General features: G+C 43.3%; 1 protein-coding gene across 2 annotated transcripts; it reads left to right on the top strand.

Annotated features, from left to right (window-relative positions):
* Positions 1–983: 983 nt before the first annotated feature.
* On the top strand, positions 984–19,334 carry thbs1b (thrombospondin 1b). Of its 2 annotated transcripts, none has more exons than XM_078406371.1 (22): positions 984–1,163; positions 1,296–1,379; positions 1,688–2,238; positions 2,702–2,777; positions 3,709–3,902; positions 3,998–4,126; positions 5,320–5,413; positions 6,608–6,784; positions 7,736–7,912; positions 8,038–8,211; positions 8,358–8,485; positions 8,573–8,725; positions 9,459–9,677; positions 10,567–10,674; positions 11,188–11,347; positions 11,906–12,024; positions 12,427–12,661; positions 12,809–13,036; positions 14,767–15,038; positions 15,942–16,039; positions 16,906–17,045; positions 17,324–19,334. In XM_078406371.1, the coding sequence occupies exons 2-22, from the start codon at positions 1,313–1,315 to the stop codon at positions 17,329–17,331; spliced, it is 3,507 nt and encodes a 1,168-aa protein (XP_078262497.1). In that variant the 5' UTR covers positions 984–1,163; positions 1,296–1,312; the 3' UTR covers positions 17,332–19,334. The 2 variants fall into 2 exon arrangements, with proteins under 2 accessions (XP_078262497.1, XP_078262496.1); XM_078406370.1 differs by having other exon boundaries at positions 1,292–1,379.

The raw sequence follows: 19,334 nt of genomic DNA, 5'->3' as shown, positions 1-19,334 counted from the left end.
TCCTGAATCAGTTTTCTTCAATGACGTATCTCACAACTGGAAAACCAAATAAGTAGAATAGCAAAGAATTGAAATTTATGTGATTGATTCCAGTTGCGTACGCAGAATTGGTTTAATTACATATTGCTTGAAACGTGGTTTGCACACCTATAAAGTTTGCACGCCTATTATAAATTGCTCTGCGATTAAGAAATGCATTGAATACTCTAATTTCTTTATCTCGCATTGATTTTTTTTTTTTTTAAAACGTCAAATACAAAGTCCTATCTGCTCGACGTATGTATCAGGGAGGAACAAAGACAATGTGTAGTGCGAGACTGATGAAGTGAGGTTTGGGCTCTCGGCGTGAAACGCTCGCACTGTCTGACTCGGAGGTGAGTCACTTCACCTCGGGTCAGGCACCGGGCTCAGCTTGGAACCAGGAGCCGCACTTCCCCCTGCTGGACACTTAAACACGCTGGACACATAAACACGCTGGATGGAGCCGCCAATTCCAAGTTTTTGAATTATTCAACACATTCATAATTTACTTGAAAAACCACACAAACTCATTGATATTTTAAAACCTTCCACAACATCGAATGGCAGTTCAATGATAGAAGACTTGAATAATGTTAAAGCAAGATTTTAGTGTTAAAATTAGACCTGTGTGATTGTGTGTGTGTGTGCGCGGCTGGCTGCTGAAGATGACTGTCTGGATTAAGGTGAAAATATGGATCAATTGAGCAGGGCAGAGGCTGCCTCGAATCTTTCGGTAATATTATTTGAGTATTTTGGCTCGGGTCCACTGGAATCCGCCTAATTGCTTTCCTCGGCGCGGTCTGCCTGCCTTTGGATCTGTATCCCTCTTGTTGTGCGGTGACTGAACAAACACAGGCTCGCTTCCTCCCAGGCTGCTGGTGATTGGCAGATGCTGTATGCAAGGAATGTGAGAGGGTATTTAAAGGAACCGCACTCGGGCTCCACGGTAGTTGCGATCTCCAGCATCCTCAAGCTTCAAGGGGGGAAGCTGCTTCTTTGCTTTTGCAAGTGGCAAGCACAGCTCCAAGTGCCCGATCAGTCACTAGGAAAGGAACTCGCTCCATTTAGGATTTGCTTGACCTTCCGCGGAACTATTTACAGAGAGATACCTTTCAATCCATCCGGAGATTACAGGGGTACTGGTCAGTAAAAGTTAAACTGTAATAATAACACCCCAGCAAATTCTTTTTTTTTTTTAAACTGTTTAAACCTGATTTCATTGTTTGGAAAGTATAAGCGGCTAAAACAATCCCCCCTCTTTTTATGCCAGGTAGCGGGACCCTCTACTACAATGAAGCCCCCACAAGGACTCTTCCTGCTGTTAATGATCGCTCTCTGCACGGCAAAAAGGATTCAGGGTGAGTTGGGGTGGGTTTTTCCACACTGGTTGGGACGGGCAAGCGGGTTCTGGGTTCCACTGGGTTCCACTGCCCACCTGAAGAATTGAAGATTGAATTTCTCTCTCTCTCTCTCTCTCTCTCTCTCTCTCTCTCTCTCTCTCTCTCTCTCTCTCTCTCTCTCTCTCTCTCTCTCTCTCTCTCTCTCTCTCTCTCTCTCTCTCTCTCTCTCTCTCTCTCTCTCTCTCTCTCCTCTTCCCTCTCTCTCTCTCTCTCTCTCTCTCTCTCTCTCTCTCTCGCCCCGCCAACTCTTTTTTCTCCCTCCACAGACACGGGAGCGGATGGCGTGTTCGACCTGTTCGATGTCACCGGACTGACTCGCAAGCACGTTGGGGTTAACATGGTCAGGGGTCCTGAGTCCAACAGCCCAGCTTATAGGATCATCAACGCCGACATCATCGGGCCGGCCTCCGACACCAGCTTCAGGGACCTGGTCGACCACATCCAGCATGAGAAGGGATTCATCTTCCTCGCCACCCTGCGCCAGATGAAGAAGACCCGTGGTACCTTGGTGGCCATCGACGGCGCGGACGGCACCCGGATCTTCGAGATCCTCTCCAATGGGAAAGCCAACACCCTGGACCTCACCATCACCATCGAGGGCAAGCAAAGCATGGTGTCCATCACCGATGCCCACCTCGCCAATGCCCGCTGGAAGAACCTGACCCTGTTCATCCAGGAGGACGTGGCCACACTCTATGTGGGGTGTGACAAGATCAACCAGGTGGAACTGGAGGAAACCATCCACAAAGTGCTGAAGTACGGCGACTACAAGCTGAGGCTTGCCAAGGGGGGGAAGGGTCTCGGGAATAACTTCCAGGTATGTACGAGGTGTCAACGGAGATGGTCAGTGGGCGGCGGGGAGCGGGGAGGGGGGAGCGGGGCGGGCAAAGAGCAGTGAGAGGGAGGTGGGGGAATGAGCGGCGCTCACGTTGTGTGAATAGATTGGACACGGGAGAGAGAGAGAGCTGGATGGACACTTGCTTGCAGTGCGCTGGACAGGCTTGAAAAAGTTGGCTTCAGTCAACTGGGAAAGTCCTCTCTTCGTCGATGAGAGCTAACTGCACATAGTGCTGGCGAGGGGTCTCACGTTGGATTTGCGTGCATTCACTCAGAGATAGTGCTGGCGAGGGGTCTCTAGTCGGATTTGCATGCATTCACACAGAGATAGTGCTGGCGAGGGGTCTCTAGTTGGATTTGCATGCATTCACTCAGAGGTGGGTCCGCGGGGGAGTTTTGAAGCCGCTCGCTCCAACGATGTTTGTTCCTTCTTTCTGACACAGGGGGTCCTGCAGAACGTCCGTTTTGTGTTCGGGACCAACACGGAAACCATCCTGAAGAACAAGGGCTGTTACAGTTGTAAGTATTTGACACGAACCCTAGTCCAGGCGACATCTTCCATGCGCGCCTTTTGCCTAATGGTTTGCAATGTTGCAGCCACACTTTGATCTGCAGTCACTCGTGAGCCGCGCCGCCTTGTACATTGCCCAAACTGGCCAGCTCTGAGCTGACGTTTGATCAAAGGCCAATATTCATGCCAATGTATGGAGCTTGATCAAAGTCCGCATTCAGGAGATGCAAGGAACCGCAGATGCTGGAGACGAGCTGGAGTAAAAGAAAATAACTGCAGATGCTGGTACAAATCGATTTATTCACAAAATGCTGGAGTAACTCAGCAGGTCAGGCAGCATCTCGGGAGAGAAGGAATGGGTGACGTTTCGGGTCGAGACCCTTCTTCAGACTGATGTCGGGGGTGGGACAAAGGAAGGATATAGGTGGAGACAGGAAGATAGAGGGAGATCTGGGAAGGAGGAGGGGAAGGGAGGGACAGAGGAGCTATCTGAAGTTGGAGAAGTCGACGTTCATACCACCGGGCTGCAAACTGCCCAGGCGAAATATGAGGTGGAGTAAATCCGCGTCTGTGGAGGGAATGGATAGGTGACGTTTCGGGTTGGGACCCTTCTTCAGACTGATAATCGTAGGGGTAGGGGGAAGAGAGAAAGCTGTAAACGACGCTAGGGGGACAATTGCAAGACGAGTCGTGCATTCCGTCAGTGAATCTGAGCCTGGGCATGTGGTAGTTGATAAATGCTGGGAGTCCAGGATCGTCCTGTGAGGGTGTGGATCTGATACATGTACCCTACACCAAGTTTTCCGTTGAGACCTTCAAAAAAGGGCTGGCTTTGCTGAAGTGTTTGCTTTGGCTTCCACATTGTCTTTACTGAAGTATTTGGCATTGGCTTTGCCATTTGACGTTGTATTTGACATTGCCTTCGATCTTCTCTTCCAGCCACACGCGGGATAGTGTCTTTACCAAATGGGGGCTCCGAAAGCCCAGCGATCCGAACCGACTTTTATGGGCACAAATCTAAGGATCTCCAGACGATCTGCGGCATCTCCTGCGATGAGCTATTCAAGATGTTCGCTGAACTTCGAGCTCTCCGGACCATTGTCACGCAGTTAGTAAACAACGTCCAAAAATTGGTAAGGAAAGTAATATGATTCGACGTTTTTTTATGGGGGGTGTGCCCTTTAAATCTGCAGGTATTTATAATTAACTCCATTTGCTCCGCCTTCAGACTGCAGAGAATGAAGTGATTGCGAAAACCATTGGGATCAGACCTATTGGAGCGTGTGTTCACAATGGCATGACCTACAAGGACAAGGATCAGTGGAAGGTGGACAACTGCACTGACTGCACCTGCCAGGTAAAAGCATGCAACGGCAGACGCCAGACGCCAGTCTCAATGTCACTGCCTTTAGTTTTCTAAATGAAAGTCCCCTAAAAGTTTGAGAGTAAAAAGACTGAAGCAACCACTTAAACCAAAATTGTATTGCTTGAAGAAAAATGAAGTCATTCAGAGATGACTTTAGACTTTAGAGATATTACATGGAAACAGGTCGAATCCGCGCCGACCAGCGATCACACTAGCCCTATCCCACACACACTCGGGACAAATTCCAAAGGCCAATTAGCCTACAAACCTGTATATTTTTGGAGTGTTGGGAGAAACCAGAGCACCCGGGTGAAAATCCACACGGCACAGGGAGAATGTACAAACTTGTACAGACAGCACTGATACACAGGATGGAACCCGGGTCTCTGGTGCTGTTAGGCAGCAACCACTGCGCCACTGTGCCGCCCTTAGCTCTGTGCCGCCCTTAGCTCTGTGCAGCCCTTAGCCCTGCTGCTTATGCTCTCAGATGGAAATCTACAGGTTTAGCAGGAGCCAGCTATTCCTGAGAAGCAGCTCCAGCCATAATATACCATGAGAAGTTCTTTAAAAATTAATCTCCACAGTGTTGGCTAGGTGGATTATTTGTAAGTATGAAATGGTTTATTATTGTTTATGCTCTGCAGCATTGGAGTGTGTGCAGGGAAACTCTGGCTCTGTCAATACCCTGGAGGACTGGGGGGGGGGGGGGGGGGGGTGGGGGAGGCCAGTGCCAAATATCAGCATTGTATCAGCTTGGAACTAAATAAAAAGACTCCAGTTCTTCCAAAAGAAGTTGACGTTCTCATTTCTCTGAGAGCAGCTTTAACTGTTTTGTTCCAGTATGCTTCCAAATAATGATGTTAATCACCAAGAGTATGTCAAATGGACACATCAAGCACACTATTTCCAAAAACTTATTAGTAAGTTGTGTGCTTGCTGGCGTCCAATATACAGAAAGACTTCCATGCAGTTCCTGTAGTCACCCTGCATTCCCTTTCTGTCATATGACATCACTCAGTCTCCAGCAGCTCCAGCTGAAGGCCAAAGCAACTCGTAATGCACACTTGGGGAATAAAAACACATTTTAACCAGCTGGTATTGTATTTGCTCAATCAGACACTTGTTCACAAACATTTGTTGTCCCTGACGTTGCTTGCTAACCTTATTTCTTTCCTTCTTTTCAGTCCTCCGTCACCTTTTGCCAAAGGATCTCCTGCCCCACTGTATCCTGTGCCGACGCAGTGGTCCCAGATGGGGAATGCTGTGCCCGATGCCCATGTACGTGATATTAACCTGAGTTATTATATGAAACCATAAGCTAGGTATGAGTACAGGAGGTTAGAGCTGGTGGGAGACAGCATTAAAAGTAATCGACATTAGCTGAATTCCGTTTTGAATGAATGAATATAGACACAAAATGCTGGCGTAGCTCTGCGGGACAGGCAGCATCTGCGGATAGAAGGAATGGGTGGAGTTTTGGGTTGAGACCCTTCAATTAATGATACTTTATTGTCACATGTACCTGATACACTTGCCCATGCTGAAATATGTTCATAAATCATAGGAGCAATAGTGGGCCGATCTATCTTTCCCTCTCAACGCCATTCTCCTGCCTTCTCCCTATAACCCTTGACACCCTTACTAATAAAGAACCTGTATTGGATAGAATTTGGGAGTCATTTATAAAACAATACCATGAGTATTTTTATTGTGACATCCCCAGCAGAAACGCTGTGTACATGAAACATAGGAACATAGTTGGAGTTAAAGTTCCACCTGAAATAGTGTCTAGATTCTGCAGATCAACCACACTCTGATTTGAATAATCTCTAACTTTTCAGAAATGATGAAAAGTAATCACTTAATATTTAATGTGAAAATTTGGCTTCTCCATGAACTATGGAGTTTGTGGATTGAATCTAGATGTAATTAAAAATCAAGATGTTTCTGTTGGTGTTAGTGGCTGGCACAGTGGTGCCTCGGTAGAGTTGCTGCCTTACAGTCCCAGAGACCCGGGCGGGTTCCACCCTGACTACAGGTGCTGTCTGTGTGGAGTTTGTAAGTTCTCCCATGGGTTTTCTCCAGGTGATCCGGTTTCCTCACACATTCCAAAGATGTGTGGGTTTGTAGGTTCATTGGCTTCTGTAAATTGCCCCTCGTGTAGAATGCAAAACTGGGATAGAACTAGTATTTAGTATTGTATTGTTTCATTAGTTTAGTTTAGTTTATTGTCACGTGTACTGCAGGTACAGTGAAAAGTGTTTTATGTATGGGTGATCGTTAGTCTGCACGGACTCAATGGGCCGAAAGGCCTGTTTCCATGCTGTTTCTCTAAGCCAAACCAAAGTTGCCAGAGGTTCAGGAAAATAAGTTAGCAGACTTTATTACATAGTTTATACGCTGATGATATTCCAGAGCACAATACCTTTCATTTTCTGAGACTGCATTTAACATACGCTTAACTTCCAACAGCATTTCCCAGTGAATCCGAGGCTGGCTGGTCTCCATGGTCTGAATGGACTCATTGTTCAGTCACCTGTGGGATTGGAACACAGCAGCGAGGCCGGTCCTGTGACCGGATTAACAGCGACTGTCACGGGACCTCTGTTCAGACCCGCAGTTGCCATTTGGAAGGATGTGACAAGAGATGTAAGTTTTCTTTCCCAACTCCCACCCCTCCTCATAGACATGAACACATTTGCTCTTGCAGGTGCATGGTTATGTTTCTTCCCTCTTGCACAGAGCACGGACCTTGGCTGACGAAACTCAGCAAGCTTGAAAAATGGTTCTTTGCAAAGCAAACCGAATATGCTCTGGCCAAGTTTCACTGTGCAAAATGTCAGCTGACAGTCTCACAGAGAAATGGAGTACGAATAATCAATACAGCCAAAAATAGTGCTCTATAAAATGAGTATAAAAGTATAACTATAATGATACCCATCTTAACTTGTACCTCTATAGAATGCTGGTTTAATTCTTGAATATAGTTCACTTCCTACTGAACCTAAGGGTGGCACAGCGGCAGAATTGCCGCCTCACAGCGCCAGAACCCTGGGTTCGATCCTGACCTCCAATGCTGTCTGTATGGAGTTTGCACGTGTGTTTTCTCGGGGTGCTCCAGTTTCCTCCTACATCCCAAAGATGTGCAGGTTTATAGGTTAATTGGCCTCTGCAAATTCCCCTTAGATAGAACTAGTGTGAAAGGGCAATCGATGGTCAGCGTGCAGTCGGTGGGCCGGAGGGCCTGTTTCCATGCTGTATTTCTAAACTAAACTATATCTCTATAACTAAACTAAACTGAGATAGTGAGCGGCCCACTGATCTAACAATGAATGAATGAATGAATAAGTTTATTGGCCAAGTATGCATAAATAAGGAATGTGCCTTGGTGCTCCACTCACAAATGACAACACAAACATACAGTTAACAATTAAGAATAAAGCATAACCACATCAAAACAATAAGGATACAACATTACGTAATTTTCTAAACATTTGTAGAAAATTTTCACCCACATTATTTTCTAAACATGTGGGTGAAAATAAACCAGAGCAAAAAAGAGACTACAATGGTGTTGATATATCATCTCTTCTGTTCCAGTCAAGCAAGATGGTGGTTGGAGTTATTGGTCCCCTTGGTCTTCTTGCTCAGTGAGCTGTGGTATTGGAGTGATCACTCGAATCCGCCTGTGTAACTCGCCAATGCCACAAATGGGCGGCAATGAATGTGTGGGGAAGAAGAGAGAAACTGAAAAATGTGAACAGGTCCAATGCCCAAGTGAGTATTTGCTCAGGGTGCATAGTCTTGCACTTGTGTAATTATTTATCAAACCTCGTACATGCCAAGAATTGAACATAATCTTGAAAACATGTAACCATGCAAACACTCCTTTTGTTCTGTAGTTGATGGAAGATGGGGTATCTGGTCACCTTGGAACACCTGTACCGTTACCTGTGGAGGAGGAATACAGGAGAGCACACGTCTTTGTGACAGTCCAGCTCCCAAGCATGGAGGCAAGAAATGTGTGGGTCAGCCTCGCAAAACGCAGCCTTGCAAAAAGGGAGGCTGCCCAATTGGTAAGCTTGCAAATTTGTCCACAGTTCAAAAACATTAATAAAGTAGTGGTCTTTACTTTGTTCCAACTAAGTGTCTTTACTGTATTTTTACACCCTCTGTCAACAAAGAGTCAATTGTTCATGTGCAAATCCACCTATAATTACAGACGGATGTCTATCCAATCCATGCTTTGCTCAAAGCAAATGTACCAGCGTCCCTAGTGGCTCCTGGAAGTGTGGACCATGCCCCCCTGGTTATAAAGGAGATGGCATTCACTGCGAGGACATTAATGAAGTATGTATTTACTAGCTTTCAGTCGGACCTGTACATTTTATGCATTCAAAATTCTTAGCTGGATATTAATTTTTGAATCTCTTGCAGTGCGTGGATGTACCTGATACCTGCTTTCAGATCAATGGAGAGCACAGGTGTGAAAACACAGTCCCAGGATACAACTGCCATCCCTGCCCCGCGCGATACACTGGCAATCAACCATTTGGCAGGGGCATTGAGGAGGCTACAAATAAGAAGCAGGTGAGGTTAAGATTAAAATGTAATGGTATTTAATCAGGGCCACTTCTTTAGATTCAAAGAAATGTCCATGCATCCATACAATATAAATTATCTGTAAGACAAGATATAACCAGAATTTGGGCCCCATACTTGAGGATGTGCTGGCTTTGGAGAGGGTCCAGAGGAGGTTTGCGAGAATGATCCCTAGGATGATTGGGTTAAAATATGCTGAACGTTTGATGGCACTGGGCCTGTCCTTACTGGAGGAAGAGGAGGAACCTCATTGAAACTTACCGAATAGTGAAAGGCCTGGATAGAGTGGATGTGGAGAGGATGTTTCCACTAGTGGGAGAGTCCAGGCTCAGATTAGAAAGGAAACAAGGGGGAATTTATTTAGTCAGAGGATGGTGAATCTGTGGAATTCATTACCACAGAAGGCTGTGGAGGCCATCAATGGATATTTTAAGGTGGGGATTGACAGGTTCTTGATTAGACACAAAATGCTGGAGTAACTCAGTGGGTCAGGCAGCATCTCTGGAGAGATGGGTGATGTATGGGTGTCAGGGGTTATAGGAAGAAGGCAGAACAATGGGGTCGAGAAGGAAAGCTAGATCAGCCACGATTGAATGGCGGAGTAGACTTGATAGGCCGAATGGCCTAATTCTGCTCCTACAACATAAAATATTGAAAAGGAAAGCTGAGATTTATGAGAGAAACAAGTGACCAGACAATATGTGTTTTTTTTTGTACGAAGGTCTGTGAGCCAAAAAACCCCTGCAAAGACAAGACAAACAACTGCAATAAACATGCCAAGTGTATTTACCTGGGTGTCTTCAGTGAGCAGATGTTCCGCTGTGAATGTAGGCCTGGTTTTGCAGGCAATGGCATCATTTGTGGAGAAGATACTGATCTGGACGGCTGGCCAAATAAAGATCTCACTTGTGTTGCCAATGCAACTTACCACTGCAAAAAGGTAAACTCATTAACTTGTCTCCTTAGATTTGACATTGTGCTTCAGTTCATATATGTCATGTAACATAGTGTATAACCTAGACTTTATCTTGCACTAAATGTTATTCTCTTTATCCTGTATATGTAAACTGTGGATGGCTTGATTGTAATCATGTATAGTCTTTCCGCTAACTGGATAGCACGCTACAAAACAGCTTTGGGGCGGCAGGGTGGCAGGGTGGTAGAGATGTTGCCTTACAGCGCTAGAGACCTGGGTTCGATCCTGACTACAGGTGCTATCTGTACGGAGTTTGTACGTTCTCCCCGCATGGGTTTTCTCCGGTTTCCTCCCACATTCCAAAGACATACAGGTTTGTGGGTTAATTGGATTTGGTAAAGTTGTAAATTGTCCCTAGTGCGTGGGAAAGTGTTAGTGTATGGGAATTGCTGGACCGCATGGACTCAGTGGGCCGATTGGCCTGTTTCCACGCCGTATCTCTAAACTAAAGTTTACACTGTGCCATGGTTCACATGACAATAAACTAAACTAAAACATGGACTTTATCCTTGGAGCAGAAAGCATATTGAAGTAACACAAATTTGAGGAATGAAAAATATGAAATTATCTCGCCAGTTAATTATGTAATGAATCTGTGTAATGACATGAAAAGGACAGGGTGTGGTTTATATATGAAACTTCTGTCAGTCTGTCGATTAGAATTAGTTATAATTGTCTGTTCTGCTTGGATGTGCAAACCCATAACATTCTTGTTAGGCAGCTGGTTTTTAAAAGGAACCAAAGAGAATCAATCTGAAAACATTAATTCCCTGGCAGCATCTTTCTGTGAAATTAAATTGACAGATATTTTGTTATTTTGCACATCTGAAATGGCACATTTCTTGATTTATAGGATAACTGCCCATTCCTCCCCAACTCTGGACAAGAAGACCACGATAAAGATGGAGTTGGAGACGCCTGTGATAACGACGATGATAATGATGGCATTCCAGATGAGAGGGTAGGTTTTGAATGAAAGATATTCTACACCACACCATTTTGTGAGGAACGACAATACTAAAAGAAAACACGTTTTGTCCTATGACATTAATTCCGATGCGGGGGGGATAATGTGCAGAATAAAAACAAGATTCACTGGGAGCTCTGTTTTCTGAACACATAGCACTAAGCTGACAAAGCTGTCTGGGCCCCATCTCAGGTGCCTGCGAAACCCATTTGCAAAGTGCAATGCCATTTAAAAGGGTGGTTTTTCTCTGACTATAGGCTTTTGTGTTTTCATAACCACATACACACAGGCAGATTCTGTGAGACAGTAACAGCTTCACAAACAAACACGAGCTATTTAGGCAATGTGACACCTGGGTGTCCAAAAACGCCTTGCTGGATTTCATTTCAATAGTGGAGTGTTTGAAAGAACACTTTTCCAAATTGAATTGAAGTATTTTGTATTTGAGTAAGCATTGGCCTTTGTTTAAAACGTGGATTTCAATCTGATCATGCAACTGCTTTTCAGGACAACTGCCCATTCTTGTTTAATCCTCGTCAATATGATTATGATCGGGATGATGTTGGAGACCGCTGTGACAACTGCCCTTACGACCATAACCCTGACCAGACAGACACTGATGGAAATGGGGAAGGAGATGCCTGTGCCATTGATATTGACGGAGACGGTAAGAATGTTTGACTGCAAGACCACAGTAATGATTTAATATTAATAATTAATCACCAAGGAGATCATATAGACCAGCCCGTGTGTGCTGGCTGTTCAATACAACCATTTAGTTGGTTCCATTCTTCTACTTTTCTGGCACCACTCCTGCCGTTTCGTTTTCTTCAAGCATTTTTCCAAATCCATTTCCTAAGCAATCATTGAATTTGCATCCACCAAGCTTTTAAACAGTGCACACAAGATCATAATACAATTCTTTCCCTCTCATTAAGTTGTGTTTGCCAATTACCTTGTGTATTGGTTACCAACCTTTCTGTAAATGATCACACTTTGTCCTTATTCGTGCAACCTAAAGCGAACGAGAAATTTGGAAATGGCTCTGAATTTCTTCTTAGTCTTTGCTTTCCCTCAAAAGAAACAAACTAGTTTCATTAAGTCACTTCCTCGTAACCTTATCTGTTGTAAGAAGGACAATCCCAATTGAAGTTTGGTTTTATAATAGCATAAACCAAGTGAAAAAAACATTTATCCTAATACTACAATATTTTTTACTTTCCAGGCATTTTAAATGAGAAGGACAACTGTCCATATGTATATAATGTTGACCAGAGAGATACAGATTTAGATGGTGTTGGTGATCAGTGTGACAACTGCCCACTAGAAAACAATCCAGATCAAGTAAGTTTTTTTAAATAATGCACACTAATGAACATACTACTTTAATATTAGAATATTTTGATTAAATATTCTTTCAAAATTGCTCTAATGTTGCTTGCTGCTTTAAGTAAAGTACAAATATCTTAAGCAATATAAAGGGATATGGGCCAAATGTGGGCAGACGGGACTATTATAGTTGTGGTATCTTGGTCAGCATGGGGAAGTTGGACCGAAGGGCCTGTTTCCCTGCTGTATGCCTCTCATCCTGTTTTGTATTGCAAATATACATTTGGATTGTGCTTGTGCAAGGACTGTTTCATCAGTGATATTTTAGGTGATGCCTATATTTAGTTATACAGAATGCTTATTCAATGACCAGAGCTCTCCAATGGGGACTAATATGGATGTGTTACCCAATTCCAGGCTGATTCAGACTCTGACCTTGTGGGTGACAAATGTGACAATAACCAGGATATCGATGAGGATGGTCACCAGAACAATCTGGACAACTGCCCCTACATTCCCAATGCCAACCAGGCAGACCACGATAAGGACGGCAAGGGTGATGCCTGTGATTACGATGATGATAATGATGGTATTCCTGATGACCGGGATAACTGCAGATTGAAATTTAACCCCAACCAAACTGATTCTGATGGTAAGAGTAAAAATTACACATTGATACAATGATTATTTGCTTCATTCATTTTAAACTGGGTGAGGGAGATAAATAAATAATGGAAACTAATGGGGGAAATACTTTTCAATAGATACTTTTACTAAAGATATTACTTATTTTATTCAGGTAATGGTCGCGGTGATGCTTGTAAATTTGATTTTGATGGAGACAATATCCTGGATATCTATGACGTCTGTCCTGAAAACTTTGACATCACGGAGACTGACTTCCGTAAATTCCAAATGGTGCCGCTGGATCCAAAGGGAACATCCCAAATTGATCCCAATTGGGTGGTCAGACATCAAGGCAAAGAGTTGGTGCAGACTGTTAACTGCGACCCTGGCATTGCTGTTGGTGAGTGTTGAGCTGGCACAAACGGCATCAAATTAACTAGTTGCCAGAGTGGGTGGGAAAACCGGGATTCCTCATGCCAAAGGCACTCAAGCCAAATGCAGCTCTGGGTTTTATTAAAAAAACTTTCAGCACCCACAAAACACAACTTACATTGACATAGGGGCAGCATGGTGGCGCGGCGGTAGAGTTCCTGCCTTACAGAGCCAGAGACCTGGGTGCTGTCTGTACAGAGTTGTACATTCTCCCCATGACCTGCGTGGGCTTTCTCTGGGAGCTCCGGTTTCTTCCCACACTCCAAAGACACAGCTTTTGTAGGCAACTTGGCTTGGTAAAAAAAATTGTAAATTGTCCTTAGTGCCTGTAGGATAGTGTTAGGGTGCAGGGATCGCTGGTCAGTTCAGGTAGGCTAAAGGGCCTGTTTCCGTGCTGTATCTCTAAACTAAACATGTATAAGGATGGCAATAAGCACACTCGAATTCTGGCCTCCTCTTTGGGTCAAAGGAGAGAGAGAGGACAAAACCCTCTGAGGATTTGTCAGCAGCAGGCCGAAGGTATCTTTTTTCTATGGGCTCTCTGAAGTCACCCGCTACCTGGGACAGTGGATAGAAACATAGAAAATAGGTGCAGGAGTAGGCCATTCAGCCCTTCGAGCCTGCACCGCCATTCAATGATCGTGGCTGATCATCCAGCTCAGTAACCTGTACCTGCCTTCTCTCCATACCCCCTGATCCCTTTAGCCACAAGGGCCACATCTAACTCCCTCTTAAATATAGCCAATGAACTGGCCTCAACTACCTTCTGTGGCAGAGAATTCCACAGACTCACCACTCTCTGTGTGAAGAAATGTTTTCTCATCTCGGTCCTAAAAAACTTCCTCCTTATCCTTAAGCTGTGACCCCTGGTTCTGGACTTCCCCAACATCGGGAACAATCTTCCCGCATCTAGCCTCTCCAACCCCTTAAGAATTTTATATGTTTTAATAAGATCCCCCCTCAGTCTTCTAAATTCCAGCGAGTATAAGCCTAGTCTATCCAGTCTTTCTTCATATGAAAGTCCTGCCATCCCAGGGATCAATCTGGTGAACTTTCTCTGTACTCCCTCTAAGGCTAGAATGTCTTTCCTCAGATTAGGGGACCAAAACTGTACACAATACTCCAGGTGCGGTCTCACCAAGGCCCTGTACAACTGCAGCAGAACCTCCCTGCTCCTAAACTCAAATCCTCTTGCTATGAATGCTAACATACCATTCGCTTTCTTCACTGCCTGCTGCACCTGCACACTTGCTTTCAATGACTGGTGCACCATGACACCCAGGTCACGTTGCATCTCCCCTTTTCCTAAAGGGTACAGCTATAGGGTACAGCGATAGGGTACAGCGATAGGGTACAGCTCGCAGGACATCAGCTCCGCTCAGTTAATCTCATGCCTGAAATTGGCAGAAGGCATCTTTGCATTTTTAAGGCAACCTTTCTTTCTTGTCCAGCTGGCCAGACGGCTCTGCTATTTTGAGCCATGCTTGAATATGGTGTAGGAGGGCCTTGGGTACCTCACGAGCGTACCAGCATATTTCCCGCTCTGGTGCATACAGATCAAAAAATCTCCAGACACGCGCTGCCTGAGCTGCTGAGTTACTGTAGCTCTCTGTGCCTATCTTTTCATATATACAGCTTATAACATTCAAATTGGGGAGGATAATTAGAGAAATGTTTTACTTAAATGTTTTAAACCAGGATATGACGAATTCAATGCTGTCGACTTCAGTGGCACTTTCTTCATCAATACTGAGCGGGATGATGACTACGCTGGGTTTGTTTTTGGATACCAGTCCAGTAGCCGCTTCTATGTGGTAATGTGGAAACAAATCACACAGACTTACTGGCACGATACACCAACCAAAGCTCAGGGCTACGCCGGACTCTCCATCAAAGTGGTGAACTCTACAACTGGTCCAGGAGAGCACTTGCGTAATGCACTCTGGCACACTGGCAATACAGCAGGACAGGTATGGGAACTTTGAATATATCTACCAATTAGTATGACGCAAATATTTTGGAAACAATGTTATTTATGTCTCACATCACGGGTACAATTCTTAGTGAGGGTACCGCAAAAATTAGGGTGGCACAGTGGTAGAGTTGCTGCCTTACAACGCCAGAGACCTGGGTCCTATCCTGGCAACGGGTGCTGTCTGTACAGAGTTTGTACGTTTTCCCTGTGACTGCGTGGGTTTTCTCTGGGTGTTCCGGTTTCCTCCCACATTCCAAAGGCATGCTGGTTTGTAGGTTAATTGGCTTCAGTAAATTGTACCCAGTGTGTAGGATAGAAGGATGATCGCTGGTCGGTGAGGACCCAGTGGGCCAAAGGGCCTGTATTCACGCTGTATCTCTGAACTAAAACTATACTAATGATCCAAGAGTTTTTGAATCTGAAAACTTTCATTCTTACTTTCCTTGTCAAAGATTAAAGCAGTAATTATAAAATTCAGAATATGTTTCTCCAGTTGTTTTATTGTGAACAGCCCTTCAATCCTGTTTCTCCATTCATTTAAATCCTCCCTAAATTATTGGGAAAACAAAGAATGGCAATCTAATTTACTATCTTCCATTCTGGAGATGATGGTGTTAATGGCTGAATTATTGACTGAATATAGCAATTAGTCTTCATCAACTCTCAATGAAAACTCTAAAAATGAGGAGGATTGGGCACCTTAGTTTCAAAGTTCTTGATTTAAGCAACATTAAATTAAAATATATTTAAATTTGCAAGTAGAAACCATCTATGCTTTGTTTAAAAGTTGCAATTAGCCTTGGCATATGCAGTACAAATAAAATTACTCTTACACTGGCTGAATTGTGATGTTATTAGGAAGCAATTAAATAACGCATTTGGTTTTTTTCATCCTTAGGTTCAAACTTTGTGGCATGATCCCAATAACATTGGCTGGAAGGACAAGGCAGCTTACAGATGGCAACTAACCCACAGACCAAAGACAGGATTCATCAGGTAATTACTTCACAATTGATATTTTGACATCCTGCTATACTATTGATCATGTTTCTTTAAATAAGCACATGGATATACAGGAGGTATATGGATCACATGATGGCAGAGGAAAGGGGTTTAACCTGGCATCATGTTCGGCACAGTTATCGTGGGCTGAAGGGCATGTTCCTGTGCTGCACTGTTCTGTGTAAATAACTGGGATAACGTGAGATTTTGAGTCACAAGAATTAATTACGAATTGATAGACATAAAGTGCTGAAGTAACTCAGCAAGTCAGCCAGCATCTCTGGAGAAAAAGGATGGATGATGTTTCGGGTCGGGATCCTTCAGTCTGAAGAAGAGTCCTGATCCGAAACATCACCCATCCTTTTTCTCCAGAGATGATGCCTGACCCACTGATTATTCCAGCACTTTGTGTCTATCTTCGGTATAATCCAGCATCTGCAGTTCCTTTCAACACAGATTACGGATTGAATTCTAAATGTTGGGGGAGTCCAGAACAAGGGGCCACAGTTTAAGAATATGGGGTAGGCCATTTAGAACTGAGATGAGGAAAAACAGAGAGTTGTGAATCTGTGGAATTCTCTGCCTCAGAAGGCAGTGGAGGCCAATTTTCTGAATGCATTCAAGAGAGAGCTAGATAGAGCTCTTAAGGATAGCGGAGTCAGGGGGTATGGGGAGAAGGCAGGAACGGAGTACTGATTGAGAATGATCAGCCATGATCACATTGAATTGCGGTGCTGGCTCGAAGGGCCGAATGGCCTCCTCCTGCACCTATTGTCTATTGAATTTGTTTGGACAGTGATAAACCCTGCAATAAGTTTTCTTGTACCAGATTAATTAATATATTTTTGTTCATATTACAGAGTTGTAATGTATGAGGGGAAGAAAATCATGGCAGACTCTGGAGCAATCTATGACACGACCTATGCTGGAGGACGATTGGGACTCTTTGTGTTTTCTCAAGAAATGGTTTACTTCTCTGATCTTAAATACGAGTGCAGAGGTAAGATCTATATTTGTATCAATGGAAAAACAGAACGGCCAAATTTTGTAACTAAAGCTTCAGGTTCTGTACATATGTACGTTCCTTGTTAACACCACATGATTAAAGTTAACTAATGAAAGGCGCTAGTAAAAACTTAAATCTTATTTTTATGAATGGGTCATTTTGGCAAAATTGTGCAAAAACGAAGGAACAATGTATATGTAATTGTCTTAGATTTAAAAACCCAAACTCTTTCTGGTTTAAATTTTGACTGATTTTGTTTTTTTCCCCTACAGATTCCTAATATTAACATTCCTTGATGTGGAAATGTTTAAAAGCTCGTGTTGCACCTATCTATTTTCTTGGAACAAATCCTGGGGCCATTGTTTCCTTCTTCCTTGTTTTATTCATGGAAAGCACATGACCTGCATTGGCCGATACAACTTATTGGATGTTTTCAACATCAATTACAACAATTTCTGCAATGAAATCATTCCCTAGATCACGACTGACCGTACTTAACAGTTTTTCCGTTTTTGATCATTTCAAATTGCAATTACATGAAAAAAACCCTCTTGCATCTGTGAAAAGTTAAACTCGACACATCATTAACCATATCAGTCCTACTACATCTCATAGCTGGAGGTCCCCTGGAAGGAGATTGCAGGCTGCTCATGAGACTATCTCTGCTGTGGACTACAATTAAAGAAAGAAATGAGGACCATTTTATGATGAAAGGATAACTGAGGTTTAAATGAAAATAAAGAAGGATTTACAAAAGGGGTGGGAGAACCGTTGTAGTTTTTTCTTTATGTGAAATCCATCTGGAAGAAATCATGGATGAACTGTTACTTTTTTTTGTATTGGACCTTATTTGTTCCTTTTACTAAATGTATTTAGTGTAAATACTTCCAGAATTAGCTCGATGATTACACGCAACATGAGAATCTAATTCCATTGACCCCGTCCCACTCCGAATCAGATCCACACAGGCCAGCTCTCCAGATACATGCTGACCAGATTAAGGCAGAGGCTGGAAAATGTATCTTCAGGTCTTGTTGCCAGGAAGAAATATGGAAGATCAAACATAACTCTTGCTCCTTTAGGATAGGTTTGCTGTCATCCTGCATCGTTTTGCTCAAAGTGAAACTAGTCTGATGGCAAGTTGAGTTAGAAGAGCAGTCTGTGAGCGTTCTCTTCGACGCTAATACTGGCCACCATGGAGGGAGCTTCTGCTTCAAATACTATGGTTAACAAAAAAAGGCGCAAGTAGACAGTTGAGAGACTGCTCTTCTCTTAAGCTAACATTTGCCAAAGGGGCAAATCGTTGTGCCTGTAGATATTGAGGAAAAAAAAGTCGTAAATTATTTATTTTCTTATCCTGGGTGAAATAAGATTGAAGGACACTTTAAAAAGTAAATGCGCAGACTATCCATGAGAGTTTATCATAGTCTTTGTATGCATTTTAAGATTGTAAATACAGTGATTATTTATTAACATTGTTCTATATTAATGCTAGCTAGTTTAGGATTTTTTTTCTTTGTTTAAATGTTATCCCACTGCCCAGGTAAAAGGGCAGCCCATAGGTGAAGCTGAAAGTGGGAGACTCTGCACGAGTCTGTAATTGTTTTCTGTTGTAGGCTTTTGGGCCTTGTGTCGCAGTTGTCTTTATTCTGCTCATGATAAAGTAGCCCTTTTAGAGCCTAGAACTACATATGGTTTCCAAAAAGTGAAAAAGGTGAAACTTCTTGTACAAATATTACCTCATTGTTGTTTGATCGATAAAAACCTTTGGATCAAGCAGCGGATAACCTTGCTCACGATTCTAAAGTCTCTTGAAGCTACTGTAGTATCAAAAAGGCTGTGTACATAGTCAAAAATTTATTTTTACAAAAGAAAAAGGTATTGCCCCAGTAAAGAAATACATCAAAAACACCCAGTGTTGCCAAACTGGCTGGTGTTCTTTCCCCCCAAAACTAATTGTGTGTCATTCATCTTTTTTAAGGAAAGTGTTTGTATAAATTATTGAGTTTTTCTGTTGCAACTTGTAACATTAAGCAGGTAAACAAATCTCATTTTTTTGTAGATACGCTATTTAAGTAATTTATCAGGAAATGCTACCTAGAGTTAGTGTTTCTGTCTGTATGAAATCTTTTGCACACGGAATTCAAGATGTTGCTTTTTTTACATATTGTTTTTATCAATAGGGTTGCTTTTTGTTGTACATCTTTCTAACCATTTTGCATTTAAATCTGTTCAAATCAAACCGTGTTGTTTATAACAAACATGAAAAGACAATAAAACATA

The sequence above is a fragment of the Rhinoraja longicauda genome, chromosome 10, assembly GCF_053455715.1.
Source record: "Rhinoraja longicauda isolate Sanriku21f chromosome 10, sRhiLon1.1, whole genome shotgun sequence".
Classification (NCBI taxonomy): Eukaryota; Metazoa; Chordata; class Chondrichthyes; order Rajiformes; family Arhynchobatidae; genus Rhinoraja; species Rhinoraja longicauda.
This window is presented reverse-complemented; position numbering and strand designations above follow the sequence as displayed.

What these genes read in the sequence shown, in the direction of transcription:
- thbs1b (XM_078406371.1), top strand. Translation starts at nt 1,313, where the DNA reads ATGAAGCCCCCACAAGGACTCTTCCTGCTGTTAATGATCGCTCTCTGC. An exon ending in CGACCCTGGCATTGCTGTTG is followed by an intron (nt 13,037 to 14,766) that starts GTGAGTGTTGAG and finishes GTTTTAAACCAG; the next exon opens with GATATGACGAATTCAATGCT. An exon ending in CTGGCAATACAGCAGGACAG is followed by an intron (nt 15,039 to 15,941) that starts GTATGGGAACTT and finishes TTTCATCCTTAG; the next exon opens with GTTCAAACTTTGTGGCATGA.